The sequence below is a fragment of the Schistocerca piceifrons genome, chromosome 3 (assembly GCF_021461385.2).
Source record: "Schistocerca piceifrons isolate TAMUIC-IGC-003096 chromosome 3, iqSchPice1.1, whole genome shotgun sequence".
Classification (NCBI taxonomy): Eukaryota; Metazoa; Arthropoda; class Insecta; order Orthoptera; family Acrididae; genus Schistocerca; species Schistocerca piceifrons.
Window position 1 is genome coordinate 503,306,361 of NC_060140.1, and position 19,249 is coordinate 503,325,609.

Genomic DNA, 19,249 nt, shown 5'->3' on the forward strand with positions numbered 1-19,249 from the left:
GTGTGTGTGTGTGTGTGTGTGTGTGTTACTTGTCTAATTCCAGTGAAGGCCTTTTTGACCAAAAGCCAAAAGCTAATGTATTTGACAATAGTTTTGTTGTGCCATTGTTGTGTGGTGAGTAACAGTCTATCCTTTTCATAATATTGTCATTAACTAGAGAAACCATTTTTTGTTTGATCTGTCATATATGATCTGAAAACTACTTTTAAGAACTTAATGGGGTTTGACAGTGTGTAAACCCTTTCACTCATTTGGTATTTGGCACATACAGAATTTAACTAACAGTGTTGAAGAATGGATGAAGCATTTTGCTGTCCATGGAATGCTGTGTTAGGTATAAATACGCATCTGACTGGCAACTATTTTTGATAAAATTATTTAATTTACAAATGATTTTATCAATAATTGATTGATTTCATTGTTATATTGGCCCATGTGGGAACTATTTTTGTTTGTTGTATGGGAGGCAGCCAGGAATAAACTGGTTCTTTTTGTCTGTACATTCGATTATTTGGTTATAAATTTCATGTTATGAGGTATCAGGTGAGAACCTAAATTGTCTATAGAATGTATAAAGTAATAGTTAGAGGCATATTTATGTACGTTTCACTGTATCATTTATTGTAAGATTGTACTTTTTCCAGTTAGTGCTTTGAAACAAATATTGATGAAAGAGCAGGCTTTGTATAAATCAAGAATTGAAGAAATTCAGCTGAAACTGACATCACCTACTCTTGAGGCAAAGAAGTTGGCAGGAAAAATGGCTGAACAAGGTAAGTTAGGTCATCACATTTAAATTGTTGTCCAGTTGCATCTTTCATCATAGTCCAAACAGAATGTATATCATTTTTTAATGGTAGTATTGAATTTATAGATGAGTGGTAACTAAGGGTTGCAATCGTTTGCCATTTATAGAAAATATACCTTCAGTTATGGATGTTTGTTTGAGAATTCAAGGAATTTGACAACAATATTGTGAATGATTGATTGATTTATTGACAACAATGTTTGTCAATGATTTATTTATTTATTGATCCATCTCTAATCATCACCCATGCAGCTGATGTCATCTTTTTACAAACATTGTGTAGCTGCATAATAAAGTTACACATTTTGAACATAAGAAAGGAATATACCATACAACCGCACTTTTTTGTTCCTGGAATTAACATTCCGTCAAATTTCCTATGTTCACAATGTTAGTTTTAGCCGATTTTGCGTCAACATATTTATAATTTTCCTGCGATTTACGCATTATGAAAAAATATTCATCGAGAAAAAAACGCTGGCATGGTGCTGGCCATCCAGTAGTGTTTACAAATATTACATGGTTAAGTTTCTTGACACCCGGGCACTCTACTCAACAGATTTGAACCGGTAATTTTGTAAAATTTGGAACAATTCGTGCTGTATCTCCCACAGCTGCCAAACACTACTTTGTATGGTGGCTGATGGGAGTAACTAGGTTGGTTTGAATAAAGATATCGTGACCATTCACAACCAATTCCAAACAGTCTACTGCGCAAATGAAGTTTCACGATTGTTGTGATCATTGTGACACTTTTGTCAAACCATATTTAGTGTGTTTCGGCATTTGGCCTCGTGCAGTGCTAATTAATACCATCATTCACTTTGCGTTGCTCAAATGTTTTTCGTTTAAAACCAACACCAGTTACACTTTTTTTTTTCTGAGCAAAATTTGAGAATTTATTCTCGTTATCAGGTGCAGTATTTTCATATTATTTTTTGTGATGTTAAACAAACAGTGTGAGTGATAGTTTGCATGTGTGTGGTTTTCTACATAACTGAGGAGGCACAGTACCTGATAACCTCAAAAAGATGACTACAGTGCATGAGAGGCAAAATAACACATATTCAAACACCAAACAAAATACTTATGTACATATTTGCACTTGACAACTAGAAAAAATTCTCAAAACACATAATTAAGAATGAAAAAATATGTAACTAGTGCAGTATTTCATTATTTAAATAGGGTAAAGAATGACAGCTGCAGGCTTTCCAAAAACATCAATTATGGTGTTTGAAATTGAGTCAAACATTTCTACTTCCCAGACAGTTATCAATTCCAGCTAAATCAGCTTTTATATTAAATAATAAACATTTATTAGATAATTAAAAAAAGTCTCTGACAAGTCTTTTGATGCCTGTTATGTACGTATTTCATACATAAAGTGCGAAAATGCAAGGGGGATCCTATACATAACTTTTACAGCTTTAAACGTTATTTCCCACGTTACATTTTCCCACATTTTATCCCTCTTTTTTTAAATTCCCTTGAAAAGTGTAAAATCGGGGTTTCACAGTATATGGTTTATAGTAGACACATTTAATAATCATTAAATATAAATGTGTCATATAGAATAAAAAAAGAAACAGTATGTCAATATTAATAAGATGATAGACTGTTATTCACTATATAGCAGAGATGCTGAGTCACAGACGGGCTCACACACATATGATCACTGTCTCTGGCTGCTGAGGCCAGAACAGTGTGTGTGACACAATGCATATGCTGAAAAAAAAGTATTATGAAAGCAGAGCATGATAGCATGACACAGTTAAAGTTTTAAGAAAAACACAAATAATATAGTGGTCAGATTGTACAGCAGTTTTAGTAGATTAGATTTTTGTTAGATTTTTGTTACATATTTTAAATTCTACTATCATGTAGGCATGAACCATGAACCATGGACCATGGACCTTGCCGTTGGTGGGGAGGCTTGCGTGCCTCAGCGATACAGATAGCCGTACCGTAGGTGCAACCACAACGGAGGGGTATCTGTTGAGAGACCAGACAAACGTGTGGTTCCTGAAGAGGGGCAGCAGCCTTTTCAGTAGTTGCAAGGGCAACAGTCTGGATGATTGACTGATCTGGCCTTGTAACGATAACCAAAACGGCCTTGCCGTGCTGGTACTGCGAACGGCTGAAAGCAAGGGGAAACTACAGCCGTAATTTTTCCCGAGGGCATGCAGCTTTACTGTATGATTACATGATGATGGCGTCCTCTTGGGTAAAATATTCCGGAGGTAAAATAGTCCCCCATTCGGATCTCCGGGCGGGGACTACTCAAGAGGATGTCGTTATCAGGAGAAAGAAAACTGGCGTTCTACGGATCGGAGCGTGGAATGTCAGATCCCTTAATCGGGCAGGTAGGTTAGAAAATTTAAAAAGGGAAATGGATAGGTTGAAGTTAGATATAGTGGGAATTAGTGAAGTTCGGTGGCAGGAGGAACAAGACTTCTGGTCAGGTGACTACAGGGTTATAAACACAAAATCAAATAGGGGTAATGCAGGAGTAGGTTTAATAATGAATAGGAAAATAGGAATGCGGGTAAGCTACTACAAACAGCATAGTGAACGCATTATTGTGGCCAAGATAGATACGAAGCCCACACCCACTACAGTAGTACAAGTTTATATGCCAACTAGCTCTGCAGATGACGAAGAAATTGAAGAAATGTATGATGAAATAAAAGAAGTTATTCAGATCGTGAAGGGAGACGAAAATTTAATAGTCATGGGTGACTGGAATTCGAGTGTAGGAAAAGGGAGAGAAGGAAACATAGTAGGTGAATATGGATTGGGGGACAGAAATGAAAGAGGAAGCCGCCTGGTAGAATTTTGCACAGAGCACAACATAATCATAACTAACACTTGGTTTAAGAATCATGACAGAAGGTTGTATACATGGAAGAACCCTGGAGATACTAAAAGGTATCAGATAGATTATATAATGGTAAGACAGAGATTTAGGAACCAGGTTTTAAATTGTAAGACATTTCCAGGGGCAGATGTGGACTCTGACCACAATCTATTGGTTATGACCTGTAGATTAAAACTGAAGAAACTGCAAAAAGGTGGGAATTTAAGGAGATGAGACCTGGATAAACTAAAACAACCAGAGGTTGTACAGAGATTAAGGGAGAGCATAAGGGAGCAATTCACAGGAATGGGGGAAATAAATACAGTAGAAGAAGAATGGGTAGCTTTGAGGGATGAAGTAGTGAAGGCAGCAGAGGATCAAGTAGGTAAAAAGACGAGGGCTAGTAGAAATCCTTGGGTAACAGAAGAAATATTGAATTTAATTGATGAAAGGAGAAAATATAAAAATGCAGTAAGTGAAACAGGCAAAAAGGAATACAAACGTCTCAAAAATGGGATCAACAGAAAGTGCAAAATGGCTAAGCAGGGATGGCTAGAGGGCAAATGTAAGGATGTAGAGGCCTATCTCACTAGGGGTAAGATAGATACCGCCTACAGGAAAATTAGAGAGACCTTTGGAGATAAGAGAACGACTTGTATGAATATCAAGAGCTCAGATGGAAACCCAGTTCTAAGCAAAGAAGGGAAAGCAGAAAGGTGGAAGGAGTATATAGAGGGTCTATACAAGGGCAATGTACTTGAGGACAATATTATGGAAATGAAAGAGGATGTAGATGAAGATGAAATGGGAGATACGATACTGCGTGAAGAGTTTGACAGAGCACTGAAAGATCTGAGTCGAAACAAGGCCCCCGGAGTAGACAATATTCCATTGGAACTACTGACGGCCGTGGGAGAGCCAGTCCTGACAAAACTCTACCATCTGGTGAGCAAGATGTATGAAACAGGCGAAATACCCTCAGACTTCAAGAAGAATATAATAATTCCAATCCCAAAGAAAGCAGGTGTTGACAGATGTGAAAATTACCGAACTATCAGCTTAATAAGTCACAGCTGCAAAATACTAACACAAATTCTGTACAGACGAATGGAAAAACTAGTAGAAGCCAACCTCGGGGAAGATCAGTTTGGCTTCCGTAGAAACACTGGAACACGTGAGGCAATACTGACCTTACGACTTATCTTAGAAGAAAGATTAAGGAAAGGCAAACCTACGTTTCTAGCATTTGTAGACTTAGAGAAAGCTTTTGACAATGTTGACTGGAATACTCTCTTTCAAATTCTAAAGGTGGCAGGGGTCAAATACAGGGAGCGAAAGGCTGTTTACAATTTGTACAGAAACCAGATAGCAGTTATAAGAGTCGAGGGACATGAAAGGGAAGCAGTGGTTGGGAAGGGAGTAAGACAGGGTTGTAGCCTCTCCCCGATGTTGTTCAATCTGTATATTGAGCAAGCGGTAAAGGAAACAAAAGAAAAATTCGGAGAAGGTATTAAAATTCATGGAGAAGAAATAAAAACTTTGAGGTTCACCGATGACATTGTAATTCTGTCAGAGACAGCAAAGGACTTGGAAGAGCAGTTGAACGGAATGGACAGTGTCTTGAAAGGAGGATATAAGATGAACATCAACAAAAGCAAAACAAGGATAATGGAATGTAGTCTAATTAAGTCGGGTGATGCTGAGGGAATTAGATTAGGAAATGAGGCACTTAAAGTAGTAAAGGAGTTTTGCTATTTGGGGAGCAAAATAACTGATGATGGTCGAAGTAGAGAGGATATAAAATGTAGGCTGGCAATGGCAAGGAAAGCGTTTCTGAAGAAGAGAAATTTGTTAACATCCAGTATTGATTTAAGTGTCAGGAAGTCATTTCTGAAAGTATTCGTATGGAGTGTAGCCATGTATGGAAGTGAAACATGGACGATAAATAGTTTGGACAAAAAGAGAATGGAAGCTTTCGAAATGTGGTGCTACAGAAGAATGCAGAAGATTAGATGGGTAGATCACATAACTAATGAGGAAGTATTGAATAGGATTGGGGAGAAGAGAAGTTTGTGGCACAACTTGACCAGAAGAAGGGATCGGTTGGTAGGACATGTTCTGAGGCATCAAGGGATCACCAATTTAGTATTGGAGGGCAGCGTGGAGGGTAAAAATCGTAGAGGGAGACCAAGAGATGAATACACTAAGCAGATTCAGAAGGATGTAGGTTGCAGTAGGTGCTGGGAGATGAAAAAGCTTGCACAGGATAGAGTAGCATGGAGAGCTGCATCAAAGCAGTCTCAGGACTGAAGACCAGAACAACAACAACATCATGTAGTAGGCTTTTTGCAACATTTTAAAAAGCTTAGCAACTAGGATGTGAATCATTTGTCTTTGATGTATGTCATACTTATGTATAGACTCTCTCAGTTCATGTCTGGCCGCTGTTCCTGGATATACACCAAGCAGCTGAGAATAAACAGGGATGCAACTGTCAGTATTTTGAACTCCTTAAAGTATTCCCTATGTGGTATGTGATTTCGTAAAAATTCTTTTTGCTCCAGAGGAGTTGCCCTGTAGCAGCACTGCATACATAAGTGGGTGTGAAAACAGGCGTAATAGGAGTTCAGCAATAGCTTGTCAGTCACCCAAGTCCTAAGTTTACTTAGCAGTTAAGCGATTCAGGCTAAGTTCTTGTATACATTGTTAGTGTGAGTTCCCCTGGTTATTTTTGGACCGAGATGACTGCCAAGAAGCTGAACTGAGGCACTATAGTTGTCATTGTTATACTGCCTAGAGCTATTAATTTGTAATTCATGTACCTGAACTTATACTGGATATTATGAGTTGTTCTGCACCTTTCTGCTTGTGTGCGTATATGACCCTTTCAAATGTAACAAAGTTGTGTGTGTGTGTGTGGGGGGGGGGGGGGGGGAGGGGGTCATTAACTGCATAAAATATGGACTTATATGGTATCACATCAGGTAAATGATTTACATAAATTGTGAAAAGCAGAGGTCCAAGCATGGAACTTTGTGAGACTCCTCATGGGACACTCAGTATGTCTGATTATTTGTTAAAATGTGAATTTTACTTTCTCTCACTCAAATAAGATGTAATGAGAAATACTAACTTGCCTTTAAAACTATAAAAGTAAATCTTTTTAACAGAATTCTGCAGCTGATAGAATCGATAGCTCTACTTAGGTCTCTGGATGTGGCATTTACAGAAAGTTTGGATTCGAATGCCACAGAATTCAAGAAACTGATATTTTCCATTGCTATCGCTGTTGATAAGCCAGTTCTGAACCCACACTTTGAATCACTAAAACTGTTAGCAGATGGTTTTTATGGATTTGGAGTTGCCTGCAGTATTCTACTAATTTCAATAGAAATTGCTCGATAGTTACTAGGGCATGACTTATCTCGTTTTTTGTGTAGTGGTGTGATCAGTGTCATTTTTTAACTTGCTGAGAAAAAAACATTGGTAAGTATTCCTTTTACAAGTAAACAGATTGGTACGTTATGTGTCTCCTTTAAAAAAAAAAATACTATATTACATTAACCATAAATGGATTCTGCTTTTGAGTTGCTTAATGTTGCAATGGATTTCATGATATCACGTAACTGGACATCTTTCCATTCAGATTCAGAAGATATATGTTCAAAATGCCGTAGAAAAAGGCAGCATGCTTTGGATGTTTCCCACATTTGTAATTTGACTCAGTTGCTATAGGAGAACTTACGCCTCAAGCATTGAGAAAATGGGCACTGAATTCGTGTAGTGTGATATTAACATTATATTAATCACTTTCATAATCCTTGCTTCTCCTCAGTTCAATCTTTACAACATTCCAAACAGCTTTACACTTGTTGTGTGAGTTATTAACATAATTGTCGTTTTCCTCATACTTTGCTAACCTGATTTCTAATCTATATTTATGCTTTAACTTGATGTGACTAGCTTTGTTTGCTTTATAATTTTTATATGTATTATAATAAATCATAACTAATGTTCTAAGCCTCTACAGAGTGAGTGTGAACCACTTAGGCATGGATGTAAGGTCATGTTTTTAAGATGTTGCCTTATTTCTTTTCGGAACTTTTGGGCAACAGCTCTTAGAAATGTATGCGAGTACATTGATAAAAACAGCAAAGACATTCTCACTGTTCTCACTTTCAAGCAGGAAGTCATTCCATGTAATAGTCTACTATTTTACTCCAGTTGTCAATATTGATCATACAGTAGCCTAATATGCTTTGCTTTGATGTAGACTGATATAGACTTGTTAATTTTAACTGTATACCTTGATAACCTGAAATAAAATAAGTATTGAACAACCAGTCTTAGGGCTGAAGACAACAACAACAACAACAACAACAACAACAACAACATTGAACAACCATAACTCATATAGATCTTTTTCAGCATTGGTAATGATGATCTCAAGACATGATGACTGTCTTGTTGAGTTGTTGTTAGCACAATATAGATCATGTAAACTTAACACATTAAGTAGGTAAGACTGAAAGGATGAGGGAAGACACACATGGGTGGTGTTACGAGGATTATGGGGAGGGTTGACCTCATTTCAGGACAGAACATAAGAAATTCATAATTCTGGACTAATATATTGAAAATTCAAGGCCAGGATGGTTCTGGATTACAAAGAGAGTAGTTCTGGGTTGTTTGGAAGTAAAAGCTATACTATTAAGATTTTTTGGATGTGATGGGGAAGAGGCTGAGGAGGGATGAAGTAGCTTGACACTGATTTATGACACTGCCAGTGGGGTAGTTAAATGGGAAGAAAATCTGGTAGAGGTTACTGGAATAAATGTTGATAGATTCTACATCGGATGTGGTTTGTTTACAATAGATACTTAGGCTGTGGGAAAGGATCATTTGAGATGGAAGAGATAGTAGCTGTCAAGGTGGAGATAGTTTTGCTTTGTTTTGTGTATGCTAAAGTATGGAATTTAGCCTCAGAAAGGAAAAGGTCAACGAGCAGGAAGGTGGTTTGTGAATTGATGCAAGACAAAGTAAATATCAGTTGAAAAGAATTCATTAACCTTTTGGAAGAAAGGGGGTAGTTTTTCTTTATAATGAGCTAAAATCAGAAAAATTGAGTATGTTCTAGGCCATAAAACATATATTCTGGGGATTAAAGTGTGCCCCTTTTACGAGGCCCATAAAATAGTTGGCATAGGGCAGAGGGGTTGGACCTAAATTAGTGGTAACTAGGGTAACACATTCTCTCTAGATTCTATCCTTCATCTTTGCCTCAGGCAAAGTGGTCACTCTGAAGCTGGACTCTGAGCTAACATAAATCTCTTTGCAACCTACATCAGTTATTTTTTCTTTTTTGTCATGAAGAAGGAAAGTATAGTTCAGAAAGCTAAGAGTGATGTCTTTATTTATTTTTTTGTGTCAGTTAGCTGACCTGTATGTTGTACTTCCTGAAAGTAAGTGCTACCCAGTCTAATGTTTCGACAACTTAAAGTGTGAGTGTGGGTCTGGGTTATACTGATTTATTTCCCTAAACCCAATTCCACTTCTTTACGAGATGACTTACTTGGGGTTTGCAGTCACTCTTCTTTACTGGATAGCCAGGTGCTGGAAACTCTCTTGACTTCTTCTCCATCATATAACGCTAGATATAGGAACTCCAAGCCTCTTTCTACTATTGATCAGTGATGTGTTTGACTTTCAAGCACAATAAAAATTCTCACTTCCAACATATTATGTAACTTCAGTAAGTCTCTCCTACAGTCGTATGTTAGAAACAAATTGATTTACATTCAAAAGAAAGTCTGCTTAGACACCATGACTTTCAGAAAAGAAGATTGAAAAAACATCTTGCCTCTAACAAGGCTCAAAGTTGCATATAGATTCCATGGTTCCTCCATACGGTTCCTCCATACACACTCACCAACACAGCTATGGATTGCCCGACAGGTACTTGTTGGTGCCGTTTGACCACCGCATCTACTTTCTTCCCGCGACTGATTTTAAACCTGCACACACAAACATGTGACGCACAGTAGGTAGGATTTTACCATCCCACACTTGTATCTGGAATATTGTGTGTTCAAAATGGTAGAAGGCTGAGTGGTTCTAGAATTTACACAGAAGTTATTGAATCACTACATATCCCCCCCTCAGACCGAACATGCGATATTTTATACATAATCATTATTCACACAATATCACTCATAATAACATTTCATATCTTAACAGTATACATTTCTTACATATGTTTATATACATATCTTTTGTTTGAGTAACAATTCTCTGTCCTTTCTTGCGCAGTCTTTCGCTTATTTTTTTCCCTACTCTTTTCTTATTTTACTTTGTTAGTAAGACATGAGCATTTATTCATTGTTTTAGTCAGCTTTGCTAATATTTAGTAATTGTGAGGATTTCCCCCCCCCCCCCCCCCACCCCCCCCCACCCCACCCCCAAAATCATAAACTTCAGGTGTTTAGGACATGAGAGTAAGCTTTTTTCTATTCTTATCTTTATTTTCTTTTTCAATCAAAAACTTAGGTGTTTATGATGCACGAGTAATGTATTTCCCATTCTTATCTTTTTGTACTACCTTTTTCCTAGTATGTACTATTTTCACTATTTGTAGCTTGGAGGAACTCTGAGCAAAGTGAAAGTGTTCTTTTGCCACTCATTTACTTCCACAAAACATAATAGAATTTACACTTTCCAGAATAATTCCTATAAAAATTTTTACTTTTGTTACGATACTGTCCCCTTCTCCTAGGATTAGCACCTATTCCTTGCTTGTGGGTTGACCTTATGAGATCACTTCCTCTTTCCATTCTGGCAGGTACTCCCCTTACAAAACATCTCTACATTTGGACCACAGATCGTCCTATCTCCACGTAGGTATATCTGCCATTTATACTTAGTGAATGCCGGGTATGCTCCCTTATCCTTTAGGAGTAGGCCTCACAGTTCATTACCCTAATATACATTTCTAGGTATACCATAATTGGGTATCCTCTGGTAAAGCTATAAATCTATTTTAAACTTCGTATTCATTCTTTAATATATCATTCATTTCCTAGAGTCCTTCCCTACTTGTCAACTTCTATACTTCCAATAGATATTATGGCTATATATGCTACTTACGTCCCACTATCCTTCAGTTCATCAGAGTTTTTATTGCACTGATGTTGTTCGTTTTCTTTCTTTGCTCACGCCTCTCTTATTTATCCATTACTCATTACTTCTTTATAGGTGTTCATTATGTATGTGCGCCTCTTTTTATGTATATTCGATGTAGAACCGACATAACTCCCCATACATGTGCGCATAATATCCTATGTACACACCTTTTCCCCTACAACACCTGGCGATTCTCACATTGTGACAGACTTTGTCTTGTTGTTGTTGTTGTTGTTGTTGTTGTTGTTGTTGTTGTGGTCTTCAGTCCTGAGACTTGTTTGATGCAGCTCTCCATGCTACCCTATCCTGGGCAAGCTTCTTCATCTCCCAGTACTTACTGCAACATACATCCTTCTGAATCTGCTTAGTGTATTCCTCTCTTGGTCTCCCTCTATGATTTTTACCCTCCATGCTGCCCTCCAATGCTAAATTTGTGATCCCTTGATGCCTCAGAACATGTCCTACCCACTGGTCCCTTCTTCTTGTCAAGTTGTGCCACAAATTCCTCTTCTCCCCAATTCTATTCAATACCTCCTCATTAGTTATGTGATCTACCCATCTAATCTTCAGCATTCATCTGTAGCACCACATTTCGAAAGCTTCTATTCTCTTCTTGTCCAAACTATTTATCGTCCATGTTTCACTTCCATACATGGCTACACTCCATACAAATACTTTCAGAAAGGACTTCCTGAAACTTAAATCTATACTTGATGTTAACAAATTTCTCTTCTTCAGAAACGCTTTCCTTGCCATTGCCAGACTACATTTTATATCTTCTCTACTTCGACCATCATCAGTTATTTTGCTCCCCAAATAGCAAAACTCCTTTACTACTTCAAGTGTGTCATTTCCTAATCTAATTCCCTCAGCATCACCCGACTTAATTCGACTACATTCCATTATCCTCATTTTGCTTTTGTTGATGTTCATCTTATATCTCCTTTCAAGACACAGTCCATTCCATTCAACTGCTCGTCCAAGTCCTTTGCTGTCTGACAGAATTACAATGTCATCGGTGAACCTCAAAGTTTTTATTTCTTCTCCATGGATTTTAATACCTACTCCAAGTTTTTCTTTTGTTTCCTTCACTGCTTGCTCAATATACAGATTGAATAACATTGGGGGGAGGCTGCAACCCTGTCTCACTCCCTTCCCAACCACTGCTTCCCTTTCATGCCCCTCAACTCTTATAACTGCCATCTGGTTTCTGTACAAATTGTAAATAGCCTTTCGCTCCCTGTATTTTACCCCTGCCACCTTTAGAATTTGAAATAGAGTATTCCAGTCAACATTGTCAAAAACTTTCTCTAAGTCTACAAATGGTAGAAACGTAGGTTTGCCTTTACTTAACCTTTCTTCTAAGATAAGTCATAAGGTCAGTATTGCTTTGTCTTATATAATTTAATGTTTGCGTAGAAGTGTATATTTGTGTATATGTGGATGTGTGTTCGTGCAGTCTTGATTCTTTGGCCTTCTTATCTAAAGATAAGATGTAGGTTATTAGTAACCACAGAAATAAGGAAGGACTTCAGCTATAGAAGTTTATGAAAATGGAAAGAGGGAAAAGATAGACAGGTCCTCAAGATGAGAAGTAAGAAAGGAAAAAATAGATGTGGTTGCTAGGATCGAAGAAGAGAAAGAAGATAGCCCCAAAGACAGGATACCCTTCTCATCCCCCTTGCCCAGGATCCCTACCTCTCAGGTACTTGAGTGAGATGCCGGAGGAGGTTTGGTGTTAAATCATCTCCTACAGAAAGGACTTGTCCCACCTTCACCCTTTGAGGTCCCCGAAGGAAATCCTAGCAACCCTATGGAAATGGCAAATGAGGAAGAATCAGGCACACTTGTTTGTGAGGGTTGTTTGAAAGGTGTGATGTATGCTTCGTGTTAGTCATGATTTATCTTTCCTTTTAAATCAGGCTTTTAGCTACAATACCCACCCCTTTCAAAATTTATACAAACCCTCCCACCTATATCACATCTCATAGAAGGTATTAAATACTCTATACAAAATAGAAAAGCTATTCACTTCGGTATAACAATTGTTCAGTTAGTCACATCATATTATGTTTTCCATAAACGTAATACTCTATTCAGTTTATTTCGTCTGGACATCACTTTTTTTGTGATTCGCTTATGTTGTTCTTTATTTTAGGTCATATTCAGTTTTTTAAGCAATAAGATTATTGGATAGTTTTACATTTTAAAGGAATTCAGAGCAGGAAAACTATTTGGGTAGAAATTTCAAAAACAACTCGGGATCCAACGGTCGTCACTGTGCCCCTTAACTCAGAATGTTAATATCCATAGCGGATATACAATTTTACATCCTTTACTTTGTACTTCCCCTTTTCTAATCTAGTTGTGGGATCTACTAAAAGTAATGTCTGAGGATGGACCACAGTTTGTACCTGGTATGGTCCCTCACATTGTTGAAAAACTTATGTCTCTTTCTTCAAAGTCGAGCTGGGAAGATGTTGTTTTATAAGAACCACGTCATCGACTTGGTACTGAGGTTCCACAGCCGTTTCATTATGCTTACTTACTCTTTGTTATGCTTGTCAATCAAATTTTTAGAAATTATTTCTTGATTAACTTCGTAATTGACACTAGGTTGTTCAGTCCAATTAAAATACTTAATTAAAGGTTCTCCTACAAAGTGTTTGCATATAACATCTAAAGGTGTCAACCCAGTCAATAAATGGGGTAATTGATTTAGGATAAGTTCGATGTCCCTAATTTTCATTGCCCACAATGTATGTTTTTCATGGCAGTATGTACGACATAATTTCCCAATTTCCTTCATTACCCGTTCCCATGCATTTGATGACTGGTTATAACTGGATATTAACACTTGTTGATTACTTTCCCATGCCAGGAATTCTCTAAACTCGTTGCTCACAAATTGTGGTCTGTTATCTGTAAGAAACTGTTTTGGTTTACCTACTTCTAGAAAGTATTGTTCTGAACAGTATATAACTGTCTGTGTATTTGCTCTCTTAATAGGATATAGTTTAACATATTTTGACCCCTCCTCAGATTGAGCACACGATATTTTATACATAATCATTATGCAACTAATATCACACATAATAACATTTTATATTTCAACAGTATCATTTATTTTCTTTCAATAACAGTGAACAATCTTTCACTTTCTGTTTCGCTATTCATTTTTATTTTACTTTGACATTAAGATATCAGCATTCACTCATGGTTTTAGCCAGCTTTTCTAATATTTAGGAATAGCGAGAACTCTCTCTCTGTTCTTTATTTTCTTTTTCAATCAAAAACTTAGGTGTTTATGATGCATGAGTAATGTATTTCCCATTCTTATCTTTTTGTACTACCCTTTTCCTAGTATGTACTATTTTCATTAGTTGTAGCTTGGAGGAACTCTGGGTGAAATAAAAGTGTTCTTTTGACACTCATTTATTTCTACAAAACATAATAATGCAAATCATTCATAGAATTTATACTTTCCAGAATATTTTCTATAAAATCTGTGACTTTTGTCACGATACTGTCCCCTTCTCCTAGGATCAGCACCTACTCTTTGCTTGTGCGTTGACCTTACGAGAGCACTTCCTCTTTCCATTCTGGTAGGTACGCCCCTTATAAAACATCCCTGTTTTTTAGGCCACAGGTCGTCCTACCTCTACGTAGGTATGCCTGCCCTTTATACTTAGTGAATGCTGAGTACACCCCCTTTATCTTTTTTGAGTAGGCCTCATGGTTCATTACCCTAGTATACATTTCTATGTATAAATTATTTAAGTATTTTCTGGTAAAGATATAAATCAATCTCAAGCTTCACTTTTATTCTTTAATACATCTTTACTCCCTAGAGTCCTCCTCTACTTATCAACTTCTATACTTTCAATAGATACTATGTCAACATATACTATTCATGTCCCTCTATCTGTCAGTTCATTAGAGTATTTATTATACTGACATTTCTTATTGATCAGCATGATTAACATTCTCTCCTGCTTTCATTTCCTCTCTTTGCTCATGCCTCTTTCTTAGTCTATATTCACCTTTCCTTACGTATATTCGATGTAGAACCGTCATAGCTTCCTATATATGTGTGCATATTTCTAGATAAACCCACATTTTCCTTTACAACACTTGGCGGTTCTCACATCGTGTCATTCTTTCTAGTCTGTAATTTTATGGTAGTGTCTAAGTGTATACTTGTTCGTATGCGGATGTGTGTTCTTGTAGTCTGATTCTTCGGCCGTCTTATCTAAAGATAAGATGTAGGTTATTAGAAACCATGGAAATAAGGAAGGACTTCAGCGATAGAAGATTATGAATATGGAAAGAGTGAAAAAATAGACAGATCCTCAAATGAGAAGTAAGAAAAGAAACAATAGTTGTGGATGCTAGGATCAAAGAAGAGAAAGAAAATAGCCCCAAAGACAGGGAACCCTTACCAACCCCCTTCCCCAGGATCCCTACCTCACAGGTACTTGAGTGGATGCCAGAGGAGCTTTGGTGTTAAATCATCTCCCACAGAAAGGACTTATCCCCCCCCCCCCCCTCCCTCCTCTGAGGTCCCCGAAGGAAATCCTAGCAACCCTTTGGAAATGGCAAATGATGAAGAATCAGGCACACTTGTTTGTGAGGGTTGTTTGAAAGGTGTGATGTGTGTTTAGTGTTAGTTAGTCATGATTTATCTGTTCTTGCAACCATGCTTTTAGCTGCAATACCCACCCCTTTCAAAATTTATACAAACCCATCACATCTCATAAAAGGTATTAAATACTCCATACAAAATAGAAAATCTATACATTTCGGTATCACAGTCATTTAGCTAGTCACATCGTATTATACTATCCATAAATATAATAATCTATTCGGCTTATTTTGTCTAGATTCACTTCTTTTCAGTGATTTTCTTAAGTTGTTATCTATTTTATAGTCATATTCAGTTTTCTAAGCAATAAAAGACTGCAGGATAGTTCTAGATTTTAAAGGATAGAAGACAGAATAGTTTAAGATTTTAAAGGCATTCAGTGCAGGAAAACTATTTTGGAAGAAACACCGAAAATAACTCGGGACCCAACAGCCGTTACTCCGTCCATTGACTTAGAATGTTAATGTCCCCGGGGCATAGATGACTCCGCCCGGGTTCCATGGATCTGATACTAACTTTTCTTGTGCACTGGCAGACCAGTAATTTTCTTTAACTTGCTTTTGAAAGTCCTCCCAGTAGGAAAAATTCTCAATATTTGCTGTACCCCATTCTGAGGCTTTCCCTAGAAGGTACCCAACAGCAAATTCGATGTTCTTAGAATCTTCTCAATTTTTTGGTAATGCTTGGTTAAACCTTTTTAAGAAATTGGTCGGATGTACATCTCCATCTGGCTTAAATATAGGAAATTGTCTAGATAACCATGAATTAGCCCCCATTGTAAATCAGTCACAGCTTCACTAGTTAACACCACATTAGGTGATGTTACCCCTTTTCCTACTTTATTGTGTATAAGCTTGAATTCTCTCCAGAAGTCGTCTGTACCCTTCCTGGTTTAACTAAGTTGAGAAGGCACAATAGGCGATACATTTCTGTAGTTTATTCTCTCAGTAACCTTTCAATCTATAATTTCTTCAAATTGCTCCTCCAAACTACTTACATTTATAATAACAGAGTTCGTTATTTTCTCTTTGAAATTTCTTTCTACATTATCTACTCGTGTACTGATACCTGTAATTTGCGACTGAATAAGCAGTATTAATTCATTATTCTTATCTACACTCTCTTTCAAAGTATTCAATCCCTGCTTTACAGCATTAAACTTAACATTGCACATTTTCTTAAAAGATCCTAACTTTTCATTAATTTCAGATTCCACATCATTACATCTGTCCTCAATGTTAAATTCTAACCTTTTTGATACATGTTGAAAATTGTCATTCTGTTTCTGACTAAGGTCAGTAAACATTTGATTTACATGAATGGTCAAGGAATTAGTCAATTCAGTCTTAAAATGTATTTTTAAATTCTCTACTCTACTATTTAAGGCGTCAAATTCAGTCTTAAGAGCACAATTCCTTCACATAGATTACTAAATTCTTTGTTTTGCTAGTCGACTTTGGCATATAGCGAACCTAGATTTGTCGCTTGATGATTTAGAGTTTCACTCTGGGTATTTAATTGCAAATCCAATGTGTTTAACTTAAGACTCTGAGCATTTAAAGCTTCACTCTGAGTATTTAATTGAGAATTTACCAACTCGTCTCAGTCAGGTGTTTCTTTGCTAACAGTCATAGTCATAGCTGGTTCTTGAGTGTCCTCAATTTGTTGTTTATTGTCCATGTTTCTATATGCCTTAGCCCTACTAAGCATTTATAACTAACTTTAATTACAATAATTACACAATAAAAGTTCACTCAATAGTATGTACCACTTCGTACTAAAGTAATGAAGTTTTGTTTCACACTCACCCAGTGTAGAAGTCTCATTGCGTAGGTGACCGGATGTAGAGGCAGGTCAGCACCGGTGAACAGCAGCTGGTGCCGGCGGTGTTGGATGTAGGTTGGTTTCTGCTTCTGCATCCTCGCGATGTGTGTGAGAGCTGTATACTCCCCCCCACTAGATCTTCTTGGTTGAAGTGTTCTACACGTATTTCTTCTTAGAAAAATGCGTCAAAATCTTGTTTGTTGGTTTATAGTTGTGAATTTTCCATGTCTTCACAATTTTTCATTCAAATTGTGCTTCAATGGATACTTGAACATATTTCAGTGTCTCAGAGTAAATCCCTTGTCGTATTATGTTTGGTTGCTAGGGCGACATGTAACAACTTCTTCTCTAGTTTTTGACTTAAAATTCCCATTTTCTCGGATCCTTTCACACAAGTAACCACATTCTAACATTTTTGACGGTGATTTAAAGTGAGAAGTAGACGTACAAACTTCCCACTTCTTTTATATGAGGTGACTTACTTGAGATTCGCAGCCAATCTTCTTTGCTGGCAACCTGGCTGCTGAAAAACTCTCTTGACTTCGTCTCTGTAGAATGATGCTAGGTACCGGAATATTTTAACTCTCTCTCTCTACTTGTGAAATAAGTATATATGCTAACTTTTCTTTGTTAACCAACAGTATATTTGAACTCCATACAGAATAAAATTCTTACTTTCCACATACATATATGACTTCCAGTAAGTCACTCGTTCCGTCCAAAGTCAGAAACAAATTTAATTACATCTATAAACCATGACTCTACTTCTCATGAATCATAAAAAGGTCTTGCCTCTAGCAAGGCTGGATTAAGATTTCACAAGATTACTTTTCCAACTGTTCTTCTTTCACATAACAATAGTCAGTGACACAATAGGCACAGAGCTACATAAAAACTCCATGGTTCTTCCTCTAAAACATCTATGGATTGCCCAACAAGTACTTGTCAGTGCCGTTCGACCTCCGCACCTACTTTCTTCTCACGACTGACTTTAAACCTGCACACGCAAACATTTGATGCGCAGTATGTAGGATTTTACCATCCCACACTCGTATCTAGAATATCGTGTGTTCAAGACAGAAGAAGGCTGAGTGGTTCTAGAATGTATACAGAAATTCTCAATTCACTGCAGTACCCATACCCTGTGTGTACATACCAAACATGTTCGTCTTCCAGTACTTTCGGAATACATAAACGCCAGCGCTGTGATGTTACACTGTCTCTCCAAAACAAGTTATGATCTACAATTTTCCCAATTGATTAGGAGGTAACGAGTTCTGGATACACATAGAAAATATTTCTGTGAAATAAGGATCTTGATGGATATTCTCTTTTATTCTTTGAACCATCTCTTTTGCCCTGATGTTAGGATATTCTGCTGACATAAAATTAATGGCAAAAATAATGCTGGGCCCTTCCATATGTTTCAAGACTTCCATTCCTATGGGTAGCCTCCATAATGCATCAGAACCTTATACGTATCTTATCTTGATATCGTATCCGGCACATCAACCTACTGTGTAGTAATCGACTACTCATCAGTAAGGATAAAGCTTGATGACCTGTATAAAATGGATTTCTGATCCCCATGCTAGTGTTTGAAACTTTTGAATACTCCATGCAATCGCCAATAGTTCTTTTTCGGTAGCTGTGTAATTTAGTTTGTTCTTATTTAGGCTACAGCTAGCAGAAGCTATGGTTATGTGTTCTACGTTACTCGGATCCCATTCTCCTTGGAAAACTTTGGCAGCAATACTGTAACCAGTTGCATCTGTCGAAATTTTAAATGGTTCGCCCATAACTGGATGATGTAATATGGGTGCCTCAACAGGCGCTCTTTTAACGTTTAGAAATTCATCTTTTGCACCTTGAGCCCAAGTCCACAGCACTCCCTTTTTTTAATAATTTTAAAATTCTCGATTCATTTAACTTT

The 19,249-nt window shown here is 37.2% G+C and overlaps 1 protein-coding gene across 1 annotated transcript in view; it reads left to right on the plus strand.

Moving 5' to 3' along the window:
- LOC124788540 (1-phosphatidylinositol 3-phosphate 5-kinase) overlaps positions 1-19,249 on the plus strand; it is a 407,657-nt gene that overhangs the window by 225,778 nt on the left and 162,630 nt on the right. The window contains exon 19 of the mRNA XM_047255810.1: positions 645-773. Coding sequence (XP_047111766.1) covers positions 645-773 — 129 coding nt within the window. The remainder of the gene's footprint in view (positions 1-644; positions 774-19,249) is intronic.